The 24,476-nt window shown below is 45.9% G+C and overlaps 1 protein-coding gene across 5 annotated transcripts in view; it reads left to right on the forward strand.

Moving 5' to 3' along the window:
* The window catches only part of ADAMTS13 (ADAM metallopeptidase with thrombospondin type 1 motif 13), a gene marked incomplete at its 5' end in the record, with an annotated part of 44,251 nt that extends 19,991 nt beyond the window's left edge, over positions 1-24,260 (forward strand). For all 5 annotated transcript variants that reach the window (XM_081848458.1, XM_081848459.1, XM_081848462.1 and 2 more), the window contains 23 exons: positions 1,584-1,734; positions 2,272-2,376; positions 2,667-2,818; positions 3,333-3,396; positions 4,903-5,032; positions 5,147-5,295; positions 7,198-7,318; positions 8,236-8,316; positions 9,741-9,922; positions 10,074-10,209; positions 10,964-11,093; positions 12,462-12,641; positions 13,227-13,416; positions 14,383-14,500; positions 15,957-16,086; positions 16,356-16,535; positions 16,725-16,907; positions 17,632-17,836; positions 19,030-19,366; positions 20,044-20,190; positions 21,120-21,296; positions 22,063-22,247; positions 23,728-24,260. In XM_081848458.1, the coding sequence (XP_081704584.1) occupies positions 1,584-1,734; positions 2,272-2,376; positions 2,667-2,818; positions 3,333-3,396; positions 4,903-5,032; positions 5,147-5,295; positions 7,198-7,318; positions 8,236-8,316; positions 9,741-9,922; positions 10,074-10,209; positions 10,964-11,093; positions 12,462-12,641; positions 13,227-13,416; positions 14,383-14,500; positions 15,957-16,086; positions 16,356-16,535; positions 16,725-16,907; positions 17,632-17,836; positions 19,030-19,366; positions 20,044-20,190; positions 21,120-21,296; positions 22,063-22,247; positions 23,728-23,880 (3,586 nt within the window). In that variant the 3' untranslated portion in view covers positions 23,881-24,260. The remainder of the gene's footprint in view (positions 1-1,583; positions 1,735-2,271; positions 2,377-2,666; positions 2,819-3,332; positions 3,397-4,902; positions 5,033-5,146; positions 5,296-7,197; positions 7,319-8,235; positions 8,317-9,740; positions 9,923-10,073; positions 10,210-10,963; positions 11,094-12,461; positions 12,642-13,226; positions 13,417-14,382; positions 14,501-15,956; positions 16,087-16,355; positions 16,536-16,724; positions 16,908-17,631; positions 17,837-19,029; positions 19,367-20,043; positions 20,191-21,119; positions 21,297-22,062; positions 22,248-23,727) is intronic.
* Positions 24,261-24,476: the final 216 nt, after the last annotated feature.

Below are 24,476 nucleotides of genomic sequence, written 5' to 3' on the forward strand. Positions count from 1 at the left end.
AATCTGCATGACGGGGTGAGCTCCCGTTGCTTTGTCCCAGCTTCTGCCAACCTAGAAGTTCAAAAGCATACCAGCGCAAGTAGATAAATAGGTACCACTGTGGCAAGAAGATAAATGGCATTTCTGTGTGCTCTGGCACTTGTCATAGTGTTCCGTTGTGCCAGAAGCAGTTTAGTCATGCTGGCCACATGACCCGGAAAGCTGTCGGTGTATAAACACTGGTTCCCTCTGCCTGAAGTGAGATGAGTGCTGCAACCCCATAGTCGTCTTTGACTGGACTTAACTTTCCAGGGGTCCTTTACCTATAGACATGGAGAAGTTACAGTGGTACCTCTGGTTACGTACTTAATTTGTTCTGGAGGTCCGTTCTTAACCTGAAACTGTTCTTAACCTGAAGCACCACTTTAGCTAATGGGGCCTCCCGCTGCCGCCGCACCGCTGGAGCACAATTTCTGTTCACATCCTGAAGCAAAGTTCTTAACCTGAGGTACTGCTTCTGGGTTAGCAGAGTCTATAACCTGAAGTGTATGTAACTTGAAGCATATGTAACCCGAGGTACCGCTGTATTTCAGGATCTGTTCTCTACAGGGTGTGGGGAAATAAAACTGGGTAAATATCTCCTGCTATAAGGGACTCTTCCTTTTCCATCCTCTTTTTTATTATTATAATATTAATATAATCTTATTAACTCATCAGTAGCAAAGCCCCGGGGCAAGTTAATGATTCATATAGAAGCACGGGGGTGGGGCGGAGAGCAGGCGGGGGCGGGGCTGGCACGCATCCTGGGGGTGGGGCGCACAGCCTACGGGGGCGGGGCACCCAGCGCGGGCGGGGGGGGGGGCAACCGCAATGGCACCCTGCCGGGATCGCGCTGCCGGGGGCAGTGTGCTCCCCCACCCACGCCTCTTACTTCGCCAGTGTATAGAAGTCAGTGGAAGCCACTGAGAGCTGAGTCAGCCTTCAATTTCATAGCCCCACTTCCTTCATTTGCAAATACTAAACTGCAGTCCCTGAGAGCTCAGCCAGCTCCTATCTGAATAGCCCATCCCACTGCATCTGCATATTATAAACAGCTCCACCGGGTGGCTTCGCTCAGCCCCATAGAACTCAATGACAGCCAGTGAGAGCTGAGGTAAGACTTATCTGCATAGCCCCATCTCCTTCATCTGAGAGTTGAGTAATCTCCTAGCTACATGACCCCGCCCAGAGTGGCTCGACCATTAATCAGACTGAGGTGGTTGAAGACCCTAAAGGCAATATCCCAGTTTGATTTCAGCAAGATTCATGCAAATTGGTGCAGTTGCAGGGACCGCTTTTCCACCAGTGGTGGAGGTAGCAGGGCGGGCAGAGAAGCAGGTACAGCAGCAACCAGGCAACACTTTCCATTCTGCTTCAAGCAGCAAAACGGGCCACACCACTCCTGACTCCACCTCTTCCCTCTGCATAGCCCTGCCCTAGCATCTGGACTATGATGGAGCCCATTGGTTTTTTTAAGAGATCACTGGTGGGCTATGCATTTAATAAGAGTTGGCACTCCTTGAAGCTAATCCACAAGCAGTTTTTCTGTCTTGGTTTTTCCCCAGTACAGGCCAAGCAAGCTGCACAAATGACTTGCCAGACCTCAAGGACAATATCCCTGGAGGGAAGCCAGGCCTTTATTATGGGGTGGATGAGCAGTGCAAAACGGCCTTTGGGGGTGGAGCTACAGCTTGCACTTTCTCCAGGCACGACATTGTATGTATTACATTTATCTGCTGGGTCATGCTGATATTACATGCAAATAGTCATAATCATAGCATTTCCAATTCAGTTACGTATTACATTTTTATCTCATATTTTCTTCAAAAAGCTCAAGGTGTCATACATTTCACTCCTCCCTTCGCACCTGCCCCCCCCCCCATATTTTATCCTTGCAACAGTTCTGTGGTGTAGGACAGACTGAGAGATGGTAAGTGGCCCAAGATCAGCCAGTGAGCTTTGTGGCTGAGAAGGGGATTTAAACTCTGGTCTTCCAGATCCTAATCTCACACACCCCCACACTGGCTCTCAGATTCACTTTGCGTTTTAGCATGTTCAAAGCATATCATGTACGTTATCTTTGTCATATTGGACAACACCCCAGTAAGGTAGGCCAGTGTTATGGCAGTGTGCTGAGGCTGTGGGAGTGGTTTCCCTTACACTCCCCACTCCCATGTTTTCCCTAAATCAAATAAATAATAACCAGTAAAGCAGCAGGTCACCTATCTTCCTCCCCGCTTCTCCTATTTCTAGGATATGTGCAAAGTTCTTTCTTGCCACACTAATCCAGCTGACCAATCCAGCTGCACTCGGATCCTCATTCCCCTCCTGGATGGCACTGAATGTGGAATCAACAAGGTAAATGGGTCTTCTGATATGAAACAGCAGTAGAATGGGGATGAGGACATTGTGTCCCTCTAGATGTCTAGCTCCCTGAATGTCGGCCAGGCTGCCTTGAACTGATGGGAGTCCCATCAGTCTAAGGAACCTGTAGTCCTTCAGATGTTGTGGTCATGGGTGATGGGAGTTGAGAGTCCAGCTACATGCATTTTGCTTAGCTTCTCTGTGGCCCTTCTGGGTTCACACCTCCATGGCCTTAGTTGTGCTGCTGTCCTGGTGCTTGATGGCCGTGCTGTTCTCACTTCCAGTGGTGCTCCAAAGGCCGCTGTAGATCTTTGGAAGAACTGATTCCTATTGCAGCAGTCCATGGGAAGTGGTCTACTTGGACTGCCTTTACTGCCTGCTCCCGGAGCTGTGGTGGGGGAGTCGTGGCCAGGCAGCGACAGTGCAACAACCCCAGGTGAGTAAGTCCTTGTTAGAACAGTGTTTTTTTGGGGGGAATGGGTTCAAAGGGAGCCATAGAACCTGGGAGAGAGTTGGATGCAAGGGGACTGAGGATGGTGGGGCAAAGCTCCATTCACCCCAGTGGGACAGCCTCTGCGGCACTTAATTGAAACGAGATGTGTAAATGTCTGCTTAGTAGCGCAGTGCATATTCATAGGTCCTTCTGTGACTCCTGGGCAAAGCTGCTTGATGGCCAGGTGTGTCCCGGGTCTGTGCTGACCAGCATCTTGTCTATGCTCAGAGAGCAGGTTTGCTTCAGAAACTGGGATCTGATGGGTCACACACCATGCATTTAAAGCATATTTCACTCACCCAATGCAAAGAATCCCCATGGAGCTACAATTCCCAGCACCCTTAAGAAACTACAGTTCCCAGGATTGGGGTCAGGACTTGCTTTAAATGTACAGTGTGGGTGTGATTAAGATCCTCTCTCCTCCTGCCACACATACAAAGGTGTCCTTTCCTTCCAGACCTGCTTTTGGTGGACGTCAGTGTGAGGGAGAAGACTTGCAAGCAGAGATGTGTAATGAACAGGTAGGAGGGCAGCCATTTTTGCTTCTGTCCTCTGTTTAGAAAGCCCTGGCAGCTTTTCCTTTTGCAAATCTCAGGACACTCTTCATATACATAGGCTCTATGTTGTCTTCCATGATTCCTTACATGTGGAATGTACCAGTTATGCCAGTTTCTGGAAAATCACAGGAGGGGAGAACGCTGTTGCACTTAGATCCCACTAGCATGCTTCCCATAGGCATCTGGTTGGCCGCTGTGGAGAACAGGATGCTGGACTAAATAAGCAACTGGTCTGATCCAGCAGGCTCTTCTTACATTGGTGAGGAGTCTAGTTCAGCATCCACAGATGTGGACCTCTAATTCCTAGCTTTGTGCCAAGTTTCTAGTCCTCAAGCTATAGAGAAAATCTCAGGTGCATAGAAAGCTGCCTGATACCGAGTCAGACCATTGGTCCAGCTAACTCATTATTGTCCATACACTGTTTAGTAGCAACTCTCCAGGGTTTCAGGCAAAAGCCTTTCCCAGCTCTACATGACTGTTCACCCCTGAGCTATACAGCTCTTCCCAATGGAGCATGTATAGAGGTTGCAATAATAATAATAATAATAATAATAATAATAATAATAATAATAATATATACCCCGCCCATCTGGCTGGGTTTCCCCAGCCACTCTGGGCGGCTTCCAACAAAATATTAAAATAAAATATTTTATTAAACATTAAAAGCTTCCCTAAACAGAGAAAGAACATGCTCCAGATAGTTATGGATGGTCTTAGGGTAGAACAAGGCTACATAAGGGAATTGCATGGATGTGGTCCCTTGCATATGGGACGCGGGTGGCACTGTGGTGTAAACCACTGAGCCTAGGGCTTGCCGATCAGAAGGTCAGCAGTTCGAATCCCCACGTCGGGGTGAGCTCCTGTTGCTCAGTCCCAGCTCCTGCCAACCTAGCAGTCCGAAAGCATGTCAAAGTGCAAGTAGATAAATAGGTACCCCTCCGGCGGGAAGGTAAATGGTGTTTCCATGCGCTGATCTGATTTCACCAGAAGCGGCTTAGTCATGCTGGCCACATGACCCGGAAGCTGTCTGTGGACAAACGCTGGCTCCCTTGGCCTGTAAACCCCAGAGTCGTTTGCGACTGGACTTAACTGTCAGGGTTCCTTGCATAAGAGTATTAGCAACTAGAATTAGAATATGTGTGTACTTGCTTAAATTGAGGGAATAGGTGGTGGACACAGGAAGGGTTAAGTACCCCATCTTCCCGCCTGACAATCCATCTTTAAAAGCAATGCCTCTCCTTTGATGCTATCTCCACAAATTCAGGTTTGGGACATGATATTCATCCCTTAAAAGCCCCTACTTGGAATTAAGCTCCATTTAAATCAGCAGGACTTGCGTCCAACTCCAACTTGTGGTTAGAAGAATGGGCCATTTACTTGTTCCCCCAAAGCAATGGGCAGCCCAGCTGTTATGGTGGTATAAAATGGCATGTTTGATCTCAGCCATTTGATCTGTCTCCTCTTCCACAGCCCTGCCCAACGACAACCCAGGTGGGTTTCATGGATGAACAATGTGCTTTGACGGATATGAAACCACTTTACCTCAGCCTTGAGTTCCCATCCTTCTATAAGTGGGTGTCGGCTGTTGGCTACACCAAAGGTAATCCAGATTTGGGAGTTTTATGAAAAGGGGGTGGGGAGTTCTAACATTTCCTCAATACTATTTAAATTCATTGTCACACTAAAACTCTTAAGCACTTTCTACCCATCACAGGAGATGCCATGTGCAAACACATGTGCAGGGCATCTGGGAAGAATTTCATGGTGAGCCGAGGGGATCGATTCACAGATGGAACAAGGTGTGAGCTGAGCAGCCCTGCAGAAGAGACAGCGGTTGGCCTGTGTGTGATGGGCAGCTGCAGGGTAAGAACAATAGCCATGCAGAGGTGTGCCAGAGAACATCTGGCACTTCATTAAGGCAGGCAGGTCCTGGAGTTGTTGCTTTTTTAATCCTGTGCCTTTTTCTGTCTTGCACCCATTCTTAGTTCGTCTCCTCAGTGACTCAGCCCAGTGAAGCTTTCCCTATAATGTATCTCCAGGACAGGAAAAGCTTTGCTTGTGCATTTATGTAATTATTATGATTCATTTGACATTAGTTGCTCCCTGCATAAAAATACGCTTTCAAAAGATTAAGAGCTGAAGGCATAACATAAAATAAAAAAACAAGGCTTTGTTATTGAACATAAGAATTTAAGAATAGCCCGGCTGGGTTGTGCCAGTGACTCATCCGGTCCAGCATCTTCTTCTTTCAGATGCCCCAGTGGGAATCCCACAAGGAGGAATTGAGCAATAACCCGTTAAAAGAAATAACCTGTTAAACACACTCGGGTTAGTTTTCCTGGCTGCTGTTAAAGGCACAGGAGCAAGGCTGAAAGGAAAAGGTGGCAACCCTTAATAATGCCTCCCTGTAAACAGCCTTACTAGAAAAATTAACCAATAAACTGAAACTGACACGGGGACAAACAGAAGAAGACACCTTTACCCCGGTATGGCTCCCCTTTATCACATACACAACCCAACAAGACAATGACAATAATCCACCAACAGCATATAAATCAATATGGCTAACCTGATCCAAAACACCCACCCACCCCACTCACATACAAAAACAAAGATCACCACAGCCAATCACAAACAAACAACCACACCCTAGGCCAACCCCAACCTCTCTCACCACCAAAGGAACACAAGTGAACAGCACAAGCAGCGCTGACACCAAACCCTACATACATTAAGTAAAATAGAAACATTGCCACCCGACCCCCACCTCACCCATCTTCCCCCCTCCCCCCCTTTTCTTCCTAATGTCTCAACAAATGAAACTGATTTGTAAAAATGTTACATGGAAAGAAATACGAGAGAGAGAGATTACACATACTTCTGTAAAACAATAAAATCTTTAATAAAAATACATTTAAAAAATTATGCCTCCCTGTTCCCCCCATCATCCAGTTGCACAGAAGAGAAAGGAACCTTAGGAACACAGGAAGCCAGTGGCGTAGCGTGGGGGGTGCAGGGGGGGCCGGCCGCACCGGGCGCAACATCTGGGGGTTAGGGAAATCCACGGGTTAGGGGGCGCAAATCGATGGGTTAGGGGGCGCAAATTACTTGCCTTGCCCCGGGTGCTGATAACCCACGCTACGCCACTGCAGGAAGCTGCCTTATTCCATGTCAACCCCTTTGTCCATCCAGCTTAGTATTGTCTACACTGACTGGTAGCACTCTCCAGGATTTCAGACCAAGTTCTCCCCCACCTTTACCTGGAAATGCCAGAGATTGAACCTAAGACCTTCAGTGTGCAAAGCAGAAGCTCTGCCACTGTAGTGGTTCTTCCACTGGCCACTGTGAGAACAGGACGTTGGACTAGATAGGCCTTTCACCTGATCCAGTAGAACTCTTCTTATCTAGTAAACTGCAATGGGCTGCACAGAATATCCATCTCTTGGGGGAGGGGAAAAGCAATGCTTAGAACACCCCCAAAAAAGACCCCCCAAAAACCTGAAACTCCCCCAATAAGTAAAAATATATTTAAAAAACAGGCAGGCAACTTCCCCGCAATAGACAACACTCCCCAAAGTCCAAACAACTCATTTAGTGGGAGGGAGAGGGAGGGGCAGAAACTAAGGGGTGGTGGATTGAGGGCCCTATGGTGTCCATGGGCACCATGCTGGGGACCTTAATCATATCCTATCACTGCATTAGGCCAGTTGTGGCTCCGTCATTCCCTGGGCGCAACTGAAGCAGCTTTCTTTCTTTCTTGCCCAGATGTTTGGTTGTGACGGTAGGATGGATTCCATGAAGAGGATGGATATGTGCCGAGTATGTGGTGGAGACAACACTACCTGTTTCGGTGTGAAGGACTCCTACGCAGAAGGAAAATCCAGAGGTATAGCACTGCTCCTTCTCTTTTTCTTTTCTAAATGTTACATTTTCATTATTCTTTTTCCTCCAAGAATGGAGCGCACTGTTTTCTTCATTACATTCAGAACAAGCCTGGAAGGTAGGTTAAGCCGAAATATAGTGAGTGGCTCCTGGTAGGGATGGGGAAGAAATCGGGTTATCTCAAAACAATTTGCAAACTGAAATTTTGCTTGGATCTAAGTTTAGTTCAGTGATTAAAAGTAAAAAAATTAAAACCAATTTTTGCACTGGGATGCTGAAATCTTTTGGCATAGCTTTGGCATAGCTTTGAATGTCACATGGCTGGGGCTGTAAAAAAGCAGCAACTTCCATTCTCAGCTGTTCTTATCCCAACCAGCACTGTTTCCTTGCCTCTGCAGTTCGGTTTCCAACAGATAATATATTTGCCTTGCTTTCTGCTATTTCATGTAAGTTAAATAATTTCCATATAACTGCCCAGACTGACTGGGGAAACTCAGCCAGATGGGCAGGGTATAAATAATAAATTATTACATTATTATCATATCACATGATTACAAATTTAACGCAATGAATGACATAATAATTTCCTCATTATTCATTTAAATACAAAGGAAACACAATTTAAACTGAGGGTGCATGAGAGGAAGTAATCAATTACACATCCTTTGCAGAGTGAAAACACCACCAATTACCAATTGGTATTTGCTGGATTGATTTACATTCCAAACACAAGCCAAGCAAATAAGCACCAGCAATTTCTGCTTCTATTTTAAAATGGAATTTTCCACTTTGCCTGGTTGTGCCTCAATTCTACACATTTTTAGCTGCAGACATCTTCTCCTGCCTCTCATTTTCCCTTTCTTGGATCTTCTTTGGTATAAATGTAGCCCGTTCCTCCTTTCTCTTTTGTCCCCCTTCCAGAGTATGTTACATTTTTAAGGCTCCCTCCTAACACCACCATGGTCCATGTGGTCAACCGGAACCCACTGTTCACGCATTTGGGTGAGTTTAGTAATGCAGCTTTTTAAAAAAACAACAACTGAAATCCTTTAAACATATAAGACAAAGCTAAAGATAGTAAAGTTGCTTTAAGATTGCCACAACCAACCTCAATAATTTCTAATGCAAACCCATTCGAGATTGCCTCGAGAATGCAAACATTTTGCAGGGGGAAATCAATCACAAACCAGAAATATCCATTTGCATAATTAAAGTGGATTAAAGTGTTCTGTCGCTCTAGCACAACAAATTCACTTTTTAAAAGAAAAATATGACTTTTTGTGGTAATGAAAGTGACGGGGGAAATGCATTAAAAAGTGGAATAAATGAATAAACACCACACAAGAAAATCAGGATGAATGCTCTTATTTCATGTATAACCTCCCCGCAAACAATTCTGAACAACAGCTCAGTTAATAGGGTACGTTGTCTGGCCTCTGCATACACTTTGCCCAAGGAAATCAGGATGAATGCTCAACAAACCCATCATTTTGTGAGAACCCCAATATTCCAATGTAGCAACCACCCCAGTTTCCTTTAACCAAAAACCAATCCAAAAACAAATGTCTTGGGAGTGTGCCTACTAAGCCATGCTTTCGCAAAGCTCAATTTTTAATATGCTTATATTCGCAGCAAAAGCTGTACCAATTAGATGTGGAGAATAGGGCTGGGCAAACATCACCCGAAGCTGGGTTTGAAACGGGTCATAGCGGTGACAATTTCAGTTTTAAGGTAGGCAATATACAATGAAGGCCAGCAGGTGTCGCCAGCGTTTCATGCATAGCCTCCTCAGTCCTCAGCTCTCCTCAGACTGGGGAGGGAGGGAGGGAGGGAGGGGAGGCTCTCTCGCCTGTCAGTGCCATCCCTTCTCCAGCCAAGCAAGCAAGCTGCCTCCTTCCTTCTGCCTCACACTGAGTGCTGGGAAGCGAAGGCAGGGCTGTATCCTTTGAGTCCCTGTGGTGGGAGCACATGGGGAGCAGCGCTGGCTCCTCTTCCTCACCTCCGGGCCTTCATGGTGGCTTGGCAGTGGCACCAGTTCCCCTCAATCTGCTGCCCGCAAGATGGAGGTAGCGGGGCTGGCTGGGGCATTGGCAATGTCAGGTGCTCCGTGAGGTGCAGCAAGGCCCACGGAGTTGGCTAGGAGGGAGCTGGTGCACCTGCTTCAGGGCGGCGAGAGGTGCTGAGGCGAGGCGATGCTGTCGGTATATGCTGTGCCATCAGCGCAGCAAAGGAGGAAAGACTATGGAGGGCTGGCTGGCTACTGTACTGAGTCAATTCATTCTGCTTTGAAGTCTTCCTTCCTCCTCATTTTCAGACATCATGATATATTACTCTACTGCTATGTTTTGCTGGTGATAACATCACAATGTTGAAAAGCAGGCATCTCCCATCCCTTGTGGTGACACATTGCTGTTGCCTCCTTCTAGGTGTGAAGGTACAAGGGCAGTATGTAGTGGCAGGGAAAGGCAGAATCTCTTTCAACATCACGTACCCCTCAGCCCTGGAAGACAATCGGATAGAATACAAGGTCTTTCTCACTGTGGAGAACCTGCCAAGCTTGGAGGAGATTCACGTGAATGGGCCAACGCAGGAGGACATAGACATACAGGTAACATGGTACAGCCTGATAGAGAGGGCTGGCAGGCCATTTAGCCTGTAGGCCTGAGTTTTCCCACTCCCTGCTTAAACCTATTGAAATCAGCCAAGCCATTGGTTGATCTCTGGATGCCATTCAAACCCTGGTTCCTTTTCCCTTCTAGGTTTATAGGAAATATGGGAAGGAGTATGGGGCTGCCACTAGCCCAGACATTGCCTTCAGCTACTTCAGACCAAGTGAGAAAGAGGTACATTCATGGGTACCCCAGCTTGGCCCCTGCTCCGTGAGCTGTGGGGAAGGTGAGGCACATTGTTTTCTGGCTCCACACTCAATTGTGAATGGGACATTTCTGTGATTAAGTTATTTGAGCGCAGAGGTGGGATTGCTCTCCAGGGTGCTGACTTAATAAAGGTGCACTGGGACAAGTGGAACACTGTCTCACCAACCTCAGTCTACCTTCTTACTTAAATATAGTCCACAGGCCCCGCCTGTCAGTTTCCTCCTTGGTTGCAAGGGTTGTTGTCGTTGGCCATGGCTCCACCTCCTCTTGGTCTTTTTGCACACCCCACCGCTCCCAATTGACACCACTGGATGTTATAGCCTCAGGTTTCCTGCAAGGGCTTGGATGAGGATGATTGAGAATTTCATTTGGTCCACAGTTCTAAGTGGACTAACCTGATCCACCCTACTCAGGGCTAAAAGGCATTAACTTTCCAGTTTTGCCACTCTCAAATTCCTTGAGTCCAAAAAAAAAAAGAAAAAGTGGCAATATGTGTGCTTGGGGTTGAGATGAGCACAAAAATGAGCTTTTTTGGATTAAATTTGTACAAAGATTCATACTTCACATGGCAAAGTATGTACTGAAAAGCAATTAGTTGTATCCAGCTAAGTTCTACTTAGAGTAGACCCATAGAAAACAACTCACCTGTTAGTTGTGGCCATCTGTTTTAATATTGTCTGTCTTGTCACCTATAGCTGTTCTGTCCAATCAGTACTGACTCCCCTCTTTCCTTCTGGCAAATCCTGATCTCCTTTACACTTCATATTTTGCAGGTGCTCTGAAGGTCAGTTACTCCTGCTTTGACAAGGCAAGGAATGAAATGACGGATGACCTACATTGTCTGAAGACCCCAAGGCCCCCTGCCAGGCAAGAGCCTTGTGCTGTGGCCCCCTGCCAGCCCCAGTGAGTAAAGGTTCTGCTAGTTCTCTTTGTGGGAAAGGAAGAGCCCAGGTGACCCATGTTCATCTTCAAAAGCCTCTGCATAGCCTGTCGCTGCCATCACTGAAAAGGCTAAAGTAGGGTATCAGTGGTAGAACATCTGCTTTGCATACAGAAGGTTCCAAGTTCAATCCTATTAGGGCTGGGGATGTTCCCTGCCTGAAATCCCAAGAGAACCACTGCCAGCATGCACAGAGAATATTGAGCTAGGTGGTTGTAGCTCATGGTTTCCATGCAGATGGTTCCAGATTTAGTTTCCAGCATCTTCAGGTTGGGCTGAAAAGAATCCTCTGAAACTCCAAAGAACTGTCAGTGTAGACAGTGGGCTGGGTAACCAACAGTCTGGGTCAATATAGGACAGCCTCCTATGTTAGTTATGTCCTAACAGTAAATATAGGTTAATTTGGGAGTCAATATAGGACAGCTTTCTATGTTAGCTTATGTCCTAACAGTAAATATAGGTTAATTTAGGAGATGTGTACATATTGAAGCTATCTCAGAAGACCAACTCTGCATGAATCCACTAGTCCTAATATTCCAGTTTGGTTGCTAGAATTGGCTAGGCAAGTGTGGTGCAATGGTCTTACTAGGTGGCACAGAGTCCCAGGAAGAGCATCTTCCTTGCATGCAGAAGGTCCCAGGTTCATCCCCCAGCATCTTCAGCTTGGGCTGGGAGAGACTCTCTGCCTGAAATGCTGGAGAGTCACTACTGAGCTAGATAAACCAGTGGTCTGACTCATACAAGGCAGCTTCCAACATTCTTTTTTATTTCATCCCCTGTACTCAGAACCACAAGGACTAGAATATTGCTTTCTTTTCAAGTAAACTGCAGCAGCCCAGCATCTGCTTTGCTTGCAAGAGATTCCAGGTTCAGTCCCCAGTGGCATCTCCAGGTGGGGCTGGAAGAGACCCGTCTGAAACCCTGGAGAGCCACTGCCAGTCACTGAAGACATTACTGTGCTATTCGAGTCAATGTTCTGAACAGGGCTGGGAGATATCTGGTTTTCAACTTTGTGATATATCACCAGTTAAACATCGTGATATTCCAATACATCCCAATAACTGAAATAAGGATGAAGCTTTGTAGAGGCATTGGTTGGCTTTCCCCATATTGTGATTTTTGTATAGCACATAAACACGCACACATCATGATTCGTGATATATTGCCAGGTCAAGAATTATGAAACCGATATGATACGGACTTCAAACCAGTTCTGGGTATATTGCCCACCCCTAGCTCTGACTCTGTTATAAGGCAGCTTCCTGTGTTCCTGATGCCACTTCCTGCATGACTGTGGGTGGGTGTGACAGGCCCTTCCTGTTTTCTCCAAGATGGGTAGCAGAGTACTTTGGGCCCTGCAGCGTCCCCTGTGGCGGTGGTGTGATGGAGCGACTGGTTTACTGTGCAAAGGAAGAAAGAGGATTGAATGTGACCCTGCCTGATTCAGAATGTGTGGATGCTCCCAAACCATCAGCTGTCAAGTCCTGCAACACTGAGATGTGTCTTCCAAGGTAAGTAAACATATAAGTCACCCATAAGGGACAATGGGTTGTCCAATGTCTTGGCCTCCTGTGATTCTGCGGAAGAGCAAGGAAGAACTGCAGAAATGTGCAGTGATTGGTGAAGATGGGTGGTGGCACACACATACACCTGGAACCATGAGTCTTTTCATTGGCTCACAAAAGTACATTGAGGGGTATTTTCTGATCTTGCCCAACTACACCAGGAAAACTTTGATTATTTCTAAGTTAATCCAAGGAGAACATAGGAAGAGCCTGTCTGCTGGATCAGACCAAAAAATTTAGTTCAGCATCCTGTTTTCATAGTGGCCAACCTGACTCCTCCAATGGCAAGTCCGCAAGCAGGACCTGAGTTCAACATCAACTCTTCCCTCTTGCAGACACAGGCTGCCTCAGACAATGAAGGGGAAATGGAACCGTTGTGGTTAGAAGCCATTGATAGCATTATATTCCATGAAAGATTTGGAAAGCTTATCCATCTCTCCACCCACAAACACACAGTGAATACAGAATCTGTTGCAGAGAAATCCAGAAGTGGCCAAGGCCATTCTGTAATGGCTGTTACTTCCTATCCAGGTGGAAGGAATCAGAGCCAGGCCAGTGCTCTGCGATTTGTGGCTTGGGGGTTGCCCCAGTGAATTTGACTTGCGTTCAGCTCTGGGATGGGGTGGAACGTACTGTAGATGCCAGCCTGTGCCCAGCGGATGAGAAGCCCCTGGCCTTTGTGTCTTGCATGGTGAACATCTGCCCTTTGGGATGGAACATGGTACGTAGAGTATAGGAGGAGCTCTGTTGGACTAGACTAAAGGCCAGTCTAATTAGGGTTACAGGGAAAGTCCAGTTTAGTTCGTGTCTGAAGAGAAATCTACCTAATTTGCCATTTCAAAACAATATACAAACTAAAACGCATCCATGGTTCAAAATTTGCACTTCTCCGAGTTTGACAATGCAGTTCTCCACGTATACCAAAATATGCATGTACTAAAGTGTGTATAAAAATGCATATAATAGTGGAAAGAACATACAAAGTGCATTATATAAGGGAAAATAGAAATATTAGGGGAGATACAATTGCAGTTGAATGTAGCCACTGTATGCTCACAGCTCAAGCCATGCCTGATACACTTATTCAACTTTTCTCTCCATCGACTCCTGAGTAATATAGCTCTGCAACTACTGACAGAAACCCCACCATATTTATAACATGAAATGGTTTTCTGGAGGAGACTGTGTTGAAATTGTAGCCTAAAATAAGTTGGTCAAGTACATGGGTAGGCAAACTAAGGCCTGGGGGCTGGATCCAGCCCAATTGCCTTCTAAATCCAGCCCATGGATGGTCCGGGAATCAGCGTGTTTTTACATGAGTAGAATGTGTCTTTTTATTTCAAATGGATCTCTGGGTTATTTGTGGGGCATAGAAATTCATTCATTCCCTCCCCCCAAAAAAATAGTCCGAGCCCCCCCACAAGGTCTGAGGGACAGTGGACTGGCTCCCTGCTGAAAAAGTTTGCTGACCCCTGGTCAAGTATGTAGCATAGATGCGTCCTCAAACTGGATGCATCAATGCTACATACTTCATCACTCTGGGAGCTGTAGTACGATGAAGCTGCTGAGAAGATCCCTGTGCCAAAACTGGATTCCCCTGGGTTCCCTAAAGGCAAGCCTTGACAGATATGTTACATTCCACATCCTAACTTGTTTCCCTGCCATGAGATATTGTGCTCTTCTGCAGCAGGAAGAGATGCCCCACTCAGAGCTCTTGGTCCCGTTTTGGCCTCCTAAGACTGGAAATCGCTCAGTCTATGTCTGGAGCCCTTTGGCTGGAGCATGCCCTGTCACCTGCGGGGGAGGTAAGGTGGTTTCCTAGGTGCTTCTTGTGCATTAATGAGCTCATCAAAGACTATTTTGTGTATTATCATTTTTCAGAAGGGAGCTTTGTCTTGACAACACTATTTGTTGTTGTTGTTTAGTCGTTTAGTTGTGTCCGACTCTTCGTGACCCCATGGACCAGAGCACGCCAGGCACTCCTGTCTTCCACTGCCTCCCACAGTTTGGTCAAACTCATGTTCATAGCTTCGAGAACATTGTCCAGCCATCTTGTCCTCTGTCGTCCCCTTCTCCTTGTGCCCTCCATCTTTCCCAACATCAGGGTCTTTTCCAGGGAGTCTTCTCTTCTCATGAGGTGGCCAAAGTATTGCAGCCTAAGCTTCATGATCTGTCCTTCCAGTGAGCACTCAGGGCTGATTTCCTTAAGAATGGATAGGTTTGATCTTCTTGCAGTCCATGGGACTCTCAAGAGTCTCCTCCAGCACCATAATTCAAAAGCATCAATTCTTCGGCGATCAGCCTTCTTTATGGTCCAGCTCTCACTTCCATACATCACTACTGGGAAAACCATGGCTTTAACTCTACGGACCTTTGTTGGCAAGGTCCAACAACACTATTATCCTACACTAATTGTTTGTTTGACTTCAAAGCATTTTCATTCTGCTCTTCAACCAAAACAGCTCCCAGAGTGGCTTACATATGATCAATAAAGCGATGTGACAATAGAGTGATGTGGCATGAAAGAAAATAGGGATGAGGAGGGAAGAGGAAAAAGCAAGCTCAGGGACTGGTTCTTAATGTTAGATAGTAGCCTGATGGAATGCAAAGGCCATGGATAGATGGCAGTTGAAGGCTGAGAAGCCCAGTGGAATTGGTCTCTCAGCAGAGCTGATGTAGTCCCAACCCTCACTCTGCTGCAGCCTGATGGGATGGCTGCTGCCCAGCTGAGAGTTGAGACGAAGCCAAATGCAACTGATCTCTTAGTAGAGCCAGTAGAATAGCTCTGTTTACATTCTCTTTTTCTGCTGCAATGATCACTACTAGTTGTATGGGAGCCAAAGATGACTGGTAGAGTAGCTCTGCTTCTTGTTTCTTTCCCACTCCTCTGCATAGCTGTCAACTTTTTCCTTTTCTTGCAAGGAATCCTATTTGGGAAAAGGGAGTTTCCCTTTAAAAAAGGGAAACGTTGATAGCTATTCTCCTCTGCAGCCTGACTGGATGGTGGCTACTAGGTGACAGTTGAGAGAGAACCAAAATCAATCGGTCTTTCAGCAGAGCCAGTGGAATAGCACTGCTTCCCTTCTGTACTTCTGGCTTCACAGCCAGATGGAATGGCTGCTGCCAGGCTGAGAGCTGGAAAGAGGGAAGATCCAGTGTCCCTGCGAGAAGGAATTAAAAGAAATTGGAGCTCATCAAGTGGGCTCCTGGGGGGAAACAAAGGAGTTTTACATAATCCATTCTGGCCACTTCTCTTTCCAGGCTTGATGTGGCTGAGCTATGTCTGCCTGGTCTTTGACACCAGAGAGGAAGCAGAGGAGGAATGTTGTAACCAGGCACCAAAGCCAGCGAGTCAGCTGGAACTGTGTAACCCCACACCATGTCCAGCAAGGTAAAAGTGCATAGCATAAGTATGAATAAATCTTGCAGATCTAGCCTTGTATTCCTGTCACAGGCCCTTGAGGCACATTCGCAGCCCAGAAGAAAGAAAAAAGAATCCACTCACTCATGTGTTTACAAACGATTCCTTGCCTGATGGTCACCTGGAGATTATTCCTGCTTGCCACCAGTGACCGGATCTGTATTTTTGTCACAAGCCTGAGGAAGTTGATGCAATAAATTGATTTGCGTCTGTCTCCTCCTTTCCTGCTCTCTCTCCAGCTGGGAAGTGAAGGAACTCGCTCCATGCCCTGTGACCTGTGGTGGAGGAAAGATACCCCTCTCAGTCCGCTGCGTCCGGCGAGACAGGAACACAACCCGGACTCTTCCTCACTCGAAATGTAGCCGGATGCACAGGCCAGCCAGCAGCAGAGAATGTGCTATGGAGCCATGCCCAGCCAGGTAAGTGCCAATCGTTTTGAGGGCAGTGGCCAAGGAGAGCCTTCTTTGTCTTTTATGATGAATTCATAATCTCTAGAGCCAGGTCTGGGATTGGCTGTTAACAGTGGGTGGAACTAAGGGTGGGAGTCACATGTTAGCCCCCAAGTGCTTTTGATTCAACAACTGGGTTCTGTTGTTTCCACCTGCCAGGTGGTCCTACAAAATGGGCACGTGTAGCACCAGTTGTGGTAGAGGTGTGATGCGCAAGGTCCTCTACTGTGCACGGGCAACAGGGGAGAAGGCGGAGGAAGAGATTCTACCAGACATGGTCTGTGAGAGTTTGCCTCGCCCTGAAGAGCAGGAAGTGTGCAACCTGGAACCATGTCCCCCAAGGTCATTCATTAGTTGTGCATTCATTTAACTGGAGTCTTTTCCTCATCACCACAAATATTATTTTGTTATTATTTAGCCAATTTATAGACTACTTATCTATCTGTACTATATATCTAGGAAAGTTGTTTTTTCCGTGTGCATTTGAATTTTGCAACCAAATTTAGCATGAAGGTTCCTGAGGTGAAGGAGCAAGTTTTTGTCTATATTGGAATACAGTTGAAAGCAATTTTGAATTAAGATGGTGGACTGAACCTTTCAAATCTTCAACGATTTTCTTTTGTTTCTTAAAATTCCCAAGTCATGCCAGCTACGAGGCTGCTAGTTATGCATAAATCATATTCAAATGGTTCAGACTGAGACGAAGACACTAGAACAACAACAACAAAATGTCAAGGGCTCCAAAACATGCAACAGCTCTTTACACATAAACAGATAACTTTAAAATGCTACATATAATTTTCTTATTACCTTGATGTTTTAGATTGAATTTGAATGTGGTGTGTAAATTGCTCTGGGCTGTATTTATGAAGAGCAGTATAGATAGATATAGATAATCTGATATTCCCAAATGTTTTGTGCAAAGTGCAATGATAGGAGGGCCCTGTTAAAATCTGGGGATGGTGTGGAGGGCAGTTGTGTGTGTTCCCTTGACTCACTGATCAACTCTTCTCTCTCTCTCTCTCTCTCTCTCTCTCTCTCTCTCTCTCTCTCTCTCTCTGAGAAGGTGGAAAGTAACTAGAATGGGTCCGTGTTCCTCCTCCTGTGGACTTGGGGTAGCCACCCAGTTGGTGACCTGCATGCAGCTTTCTGGGGGACAAGAGATTGAGCTGGCTAAGAGCCAGTGCCGAGAAGCAGAGAAGCCCCCCTTCAGTGTGCCTTGTGTGATCCGGGTCTGCCCTTATGAATGGAGGGTCACCAAATGGACACAGGTAAACCTTTCAGTCAGGGGTGTGGAACTAAAGCCTTGGGGTCACCTGGCCTCTCTATCTGGCCAGCAAAACTCTTCCCAGGCCACACACCCCATTGGCCTTGCTTCATATCTCAAGTGCTTTAGCCTGGCAAGAATGTGTCCCTGAAGTCTGATAATGCATCTTGCTTGGATGGAAGATGGAGACAGGGTAGGGTGAATCTGCAAAATTTCTATCCGTTGCTCTTCCTACTTATGCCTCTGGCCCTAACATGGAATGTGGCCTTCAGAAGGCTGCCTAGAAGGGCAGGCTCTCAGGCTCTCAGGCTAAAAATGGTTTCCCACCCCTGGTTCAGGCTTCAATACCATTCAGAGATGTATTGGAATTAGGACAGAGCTGGGTTGCTCTCAAGAACCCCACTTGGCACTTGCCAAGGCCCCCTGCCCCTCTCATTATTTTTTACTTCGAGGACTTGTTCTAGGGGCATTGCCTGCTTTTTTGTCAGTCTTTGTTTTTTGGGAAAGTGGTTAAATGTTTTGCCTGTTTAGAGAGGCAGATTCAGTATCACCAGCTTTTCTTCTGTGAAATGGGCATTTTGTGGTGTCCACCACAGTTTTCTTAGATTTCCAAATGTTACCTCCAGCCCAAACTGGTTGTGGGGAGCCCTGGGTTAGACTCTTCAACTAGAGCTAGATCAGCCTAGCTTCAAATCCCAAATGCGACCCTTGTGGGAGTCATTCTTTCCCAGCCCACCCTTCTCACACAAAACAGGGAAAGCCATCTGTACTGCCTTGTGGTCTCTGAGAAAAAGGCAGCATAGAAGTGTCATAAGCCCCCTTTTATGACACTCCTATGCTGCCTTTTTCTCAGAGACCACAAGGCAGTACAAAAGGGGGAGGTGAGAGGAGGTCCGGGATATAAGGTAATGGAACTAAGAAATGGGAATTATATTTGTTTTGTTTTGTTTTAACTGTGTATTTTTGCTTTTTTGTCTGTTGTTTTTCTTTTTGTATTAAATTGGGGGGGAAAATTAAAAAAAATTTTTTTTAATAAATATCTATTAAAAAAAATTAAAATAGAAGTGTCATAAGCCAATGATGGGGCAGTAGGGGGTGATGTATAAAAGTGTTTCCTGCCCATATTATTCCAGGGCTCCTCTCATCCAAGAATGCTTACTGTGCATTTAAAAATAGCTTCTGGGTTTCTTCCTCCAGTGTTCTGCCTCTTGTGGGAATGGTATTCAGACACGACAGGATTTCTGCATCAATCCCGAAAATGGATCACGGGTGAACCCCACCTTTTGCATGCACTCCCCTAAGCCTGTGATGCTGCGAAGTTGCTCCGTCTCTCCCTGCCTTGAACAGGCCACAGCAGGTCCGGTCTCCAGGACAGATCTCAGGACTTTGCCGCCTCCTACGGAGCAACTGATGGCTGCGGTGACCATTGGCCCTGAAAAGCCACACCATAAAGCTTTGGACCTTCCACAGCCTGATCGACCAGCTCCTTCCATGAAACAATTTGAGGATATACCGTGGGACGCTGATGAGTACAGTTGCGCAGCTTGTATTTATTTACGTGTGATTATCACTAGACTTCACCTTTTAACAGGGGCTACCAACCCTTTTTAGGCCAGGAAGTACATTTGTGAGGAAGTGCAATTGGTGGGGCATATTTAAGAGACCACCTCTTTCCCTACAGACTCTCTTGGGTGTTAATATCAAACGAACTTTCAAAAGTTCAGGGGTGGTGGTTGCCTGGAAGAGAACATTCTCTGTGGCAGCCCCTAAGTTTTGGAATTCCCTCTCCACAGAGGTCCATCTGGCTTCTTAACTATACAGCTTCCAGAGAAAGCTGTACAGATGTACTTTTTTACCCTGGCCGTTGACACCTGAGTTGTGTGTGGTTTTGGACCCACAGTGTACCTATGATTGCTATGTGTTCTTAGTAATAAATTCCAAATTGTTGTAACCCACCTTAGGATCTGCAGGAGAAAGGCAGGTAATAATTTAATAATAATAAATTCATAAAATGGCTGTTGCAGTGCATGGCATAATGACTTCAATGTAAGAGAAGCTGGTGCTCTGGTACTGAGTTATGCCCTCTTAAGAACATAAGAAGAGGCTACCGGATCAGTCCAAGGACCCAGCTAGTCCTCTTCTCACAATTGCTGATCAGATGCACTAATGGGAATGGCATTCAGAAGCATTGCTGCCTTTCTTCCTTTGCAGGTCCCTGTGGGCAGCTGCTCCTAAATTCCACTGGGTTCATCAACATGACTGGTGTGCAAGCCAGCGACTGCATTGTTGCCATTGGCCGTCCCTTAGGAGAGGTCCTAAGGGTCCAAGTGCTGGAGAGCTCCCTGAACTGTAGTGCAGGTGAGTGTTTGGTTCATAGCATTGGAGGACATGAGAGCTGGGAAGCCACCAGTTCAAATCTTAACTCAACCAGGAGATGCTAGGCTGAAATAGCTTCTCCACACTATTCTGTGGCCTGAATTGAGATTACAGGTGCCTGCATAGTTATGTATGTCCCCAACAGCTCAGGATTGGAGAGAAATCCAACTGGATTTGCACTGAAAGACAAACCTATCATAATTCACATTTTCTGAAACAATGTATGACCCGAAGCACAGCCCTCCTTCAAAATTTGTGCAATGCAGTTCTCCAGCCTCGAGTAATACGTGCAGGAAAACATGCTTTTGGGTAAAGTGCACATATAAATAAATATAGGTATATATATTAGTGAAAATAGCATACAAAAATGCATTACATTAGGGGAAAGTGCTGTGCCAAAATATATGTATATTAAGCAAAATTGTGGAATACTCTGCCAATAGAGATTCAGCAGGCGCCTTGTGCTTCAGCACCTGGTGGAAAATTTTCTATTCTGTCAGGCTTATACAGACAATTAAGAAAACATATTTCTAGAATAGTTAGCTGATTCTGATGTTAACTTTATACAAGGTTTCTATTGTATTGTTTCACGTATAGTAGTTTTAAAAAAATGAATAGTGGTTTATAAATATTTTTACAATTAAGATTACAAACAAACATGTGCATGTAAAGATAAAATAGCAGATTATAAGAAATAGCAGCTAAATGTTCATGAGGACCTTTTTAAAAATTACACACTGATGCAGAAATGCAGTGAACACAAAACTGGAAAAATTAGGAACTGAGAGGAACCAAAATGGACATAATTAGTTGTCGTTCCCTACTATCAGCAGGCAGTCTCATTTTTTTATAAAATGGTTGTGGATGATCAGTCTGACATGTTCCCCAGCATCCCTTGTCTTTTGCTCCAGGTGACGTGATGTTGTTTTCTACACGGATGATGTGGCGGACAGGCTGTAAGAAGCTGGTGCATTCCACCATAAACACCAGGACCAACACGCTGGTGGTGAGACAGCGCCGCCTGGGTCCTGGGAATGGAGTTTCTCTTTGGTACAGCAGCGAAGTGGCAGCTAAGAAATACCATCAAGGTAGGTTTGGCTGCTGCCATACTGAGCTGGCTCCACTGGAAGTGAAAAAGGGAGCTCTAAGAAGGGCTTAGGGTTCCATGAGAGACATGAGGTCTGTGGCTGGATTCTATGGTGTCTTTTTCAGAGTGTAAAAATAGGTTGGTACACGGGCCACCCAGACCAGGCACTTGTGTTAGGGGTCGGGCGCACCACTGGGCAGTGCACTCACCCACGGGAGCCTGCCACTCCCCTTGCTTTTAATGTTTTGTTCTTGTAATGCAACTACAGTCTGTTTTCACTGCTACTTTGTCTCTGCCTTGCTCTGAGGAAGGGAAAGCGGGTCCTTTCACAGAGTGAGGCATTTGGGGAGGGATAGTCTAGTACATGGGTAGGCAAACTAAGGCCCAGGGGCTGGATCTGGCCCAATCGGCTTCTAAATCTGGCCCGTGGACAGTCTAGGAATCAATGTGTTTTTACATGAGTAGAACATGTGCTTTTATTTAAAATGCATCTCTGGATTATTTGTGGGGCATAGGAATTCGTTCATTTATTCCCCCCAAAAAATATAGTCCGGCCCCCCACAAGGTCTGAGGGACTGTGGACTGGCCCCCTGCTGAAAAAGTCTGCTGACCCCTGGTCTAGGAGAGTTCCTGGATTGCTTTCATTTTTCCAGGGCAGCTAGGAATTCTCTTTCAAAAACATTTTTAAAGTTTTAAAGCACAAGTAAAACTCTACCACAAATCCCTGGACTCATTGCTCTCTTCTGCATCCATTTCCTTAAACACAGATTGCGACGTGCAGCTGTTCGGTCCCAGTGGGAGAATAGTGACCCCTATGCCTTTGGCAGGCTGGGAACAACAAGGGGCTTGCAGGACATTTGTTGACGTGGCTCCAAGGCATCGCATTGCCATTCACGCTGCATATGTGGACCCAGCAGCTGACTCCAACCAAACACACTCCAGTTACATCTCGGTGAGAAAACTGCACAGAATAAGGGTCCAGGTGTCACACACTAGGAGAAGAAAAGCAAAACATTAATCAGATGCAAGGGTGGGGAACCTGATCAGCACTCAATTTACAGCGGTGTGGGTGGTTCCTTCCGCACAGGGCGCTAAGCCAAGGGGGTGCAAAACAACAACAACAACAACCTATATTCATATGGGTACCTACTGAGAAGATCCACTGTACCAAAAGGAATTATTGTGAAAATAAAAAATATGGGAGGTGGGAAGGGCAAGCCAGATTTTGTTCTCACTCAGGGTGACGTATTACCAAAGTCCGCCACTGACCTATTGGCTGCATTCCTTCCTGGACAACTTTCTGGAGCCATTTACTCATGGTGAGCAGAGCCAGAGGCAAAAGTGTGTGGAGCAATGAGTGCAAATGTTACCTTTGTACAGGAGGCTATTTTCTAACATGCACTCAGATTTTGTTGTTGTCTTCTGGTTTTTCTCTCTCCCCCCACCCGCTCCTTTTCCATCAAAATGCTGCTTCTACCCTGGACATTTATGGTGGAAGAGCCACTCATGGGACCCCTCCAGAGTCCATACTAGGTTTGGGTTGTTGTTGTTTTTTCCTGAAATCATGTAACTTTCCACACCACAGATGTTCTGGTTTATTTTTTATCCCACATTTGTTGCCCTGTAGCAGAAGTGTTACCCTTCCAGGTCGTAATAGTGTGGTTCAATTTTGGGGAAGCATTGCAGAACAAACAATAAAGCAGAATAATGTGTGAACAGTCCAGGATAAACTCACCACCAATGCAACAAATGTAGGACAAAAAATAAAATAAACCAGAATGTTTGTGGTGTGAAAAGTTACATGATTTCAGCAGGAATTTTATGGAACATGTGCTGACTGGAAATGGAGCAGTAAGTCCACCTCAAAACATCTGCAGGTGCAAAAGTGTGGTCATGTATAACCCTCCCGATACCATCATAAGCACAAATCAAAATGAACGTAAAGTAAAACTGGAGAAACTGGAGAAATGAAGGAATCCTTAGGCACTGTGAACATAAGAACATAAAGAAAGCCTGTTGTATCAGGCCAATGGCCCACCTAGTCCAGCATCCTGTTCTCACAGTGACCAACCAGGTATCTGTGGGGAAACCCGAAAACAGAACCCGAGCACAAGAGCACTCTCCCCTCCTGTGGTTTCCAGCAAATGATGTTCAGAAGCATTTCTGCCTCCAACTGTGGAACTGACTTAGTTGGTCTTTAAGGTGCTACTGGAAGGAATTTGTTTTGTTCCAACTGTGGAGTCAGAGCATAGGCAACATGGCTCTTCCATTAAATTTGTCTACTTCTTTTCTAAAGCTGCTCAAGTTGATGGCCATCACTGCCTACTGTGGGAGTGAGTTCCATGGTATAACTCTGCACTGCAAAGTATAGTTTAACTGTTGTGGATGTCACGTTTCTGGGTCTTTGGCTGACCTGACCTTCCATTCTTCAGATCCGAGATGTCAATGCCATGAAGACCGCAGTTTTCCATGGAAACCAGCCATTCTACTGGGAGTCAGTTGGGAGCAGGGCCGAAATTGAATTCAGCAAAGACTTTGCCAGCGTCGGTTTCCAAGCAGAATACTGGGTAATTTTGCCCAAATAAACACAGCCTCAAGTTGTTTCAAGGGCAACTGTTCATCCAAGGGTTATATAGCCAGGGGGAGTTAGTAAACAGAGTTTGTCTTGTAAGAGGGATGAAAAGTGATAGCCACTGAAAAACCCTTAGAGGTTGCAGGAGCCCTTCTCTTTTTTTGCACCTGTTCCCATTGCTGTGGAAGGGAGGGGCTTCTCATGCCTGAACTCACCCTGGCTCTGCCACTGTCTCAGGTGGGGATCTCCACCGATTCAATTATTTTTCTTCAAATGCTGCTGCTCTTGTTTTCGAGCAGGGTTAGTCCTGCTCCTCTCATGTGCTAAAGTCAACATACACATACCTCTTGGAGATCTGCCAATAAAGTCTTTATATGGGTGTGAACCTGAAAAGTTATTAGCCTGAAATTAATAATCGCTGCACCTGTGTACTGTATCACGTAAGCCTGAGTTTGTCAATCTCTGCTGTCCTCTACCTAGAAATTATTATTCCAAATGCCTCTGATTTTTAGGTGAGGTGTATACAGTATATTGAAAAATGCAGTGTGTTCAAATATGTTTGCAGTTGTGTGTGTTATGCATCTACACTCACTACAGAAGTTTGTACAT

The sequence above is a fragment of the Podarcis erhardii genome (assembly GCF_964252035.2).
Source record: "Podarcis erhardii genome assembly, chromosome: Z".
NCBI classification, from domain to species: domain Eukaryota; kingdom Metazoa; phylum Chordata; class Lepidosauria; order Squamata; family Lacertidae; genus Podarcis; species Podarcis erhardii.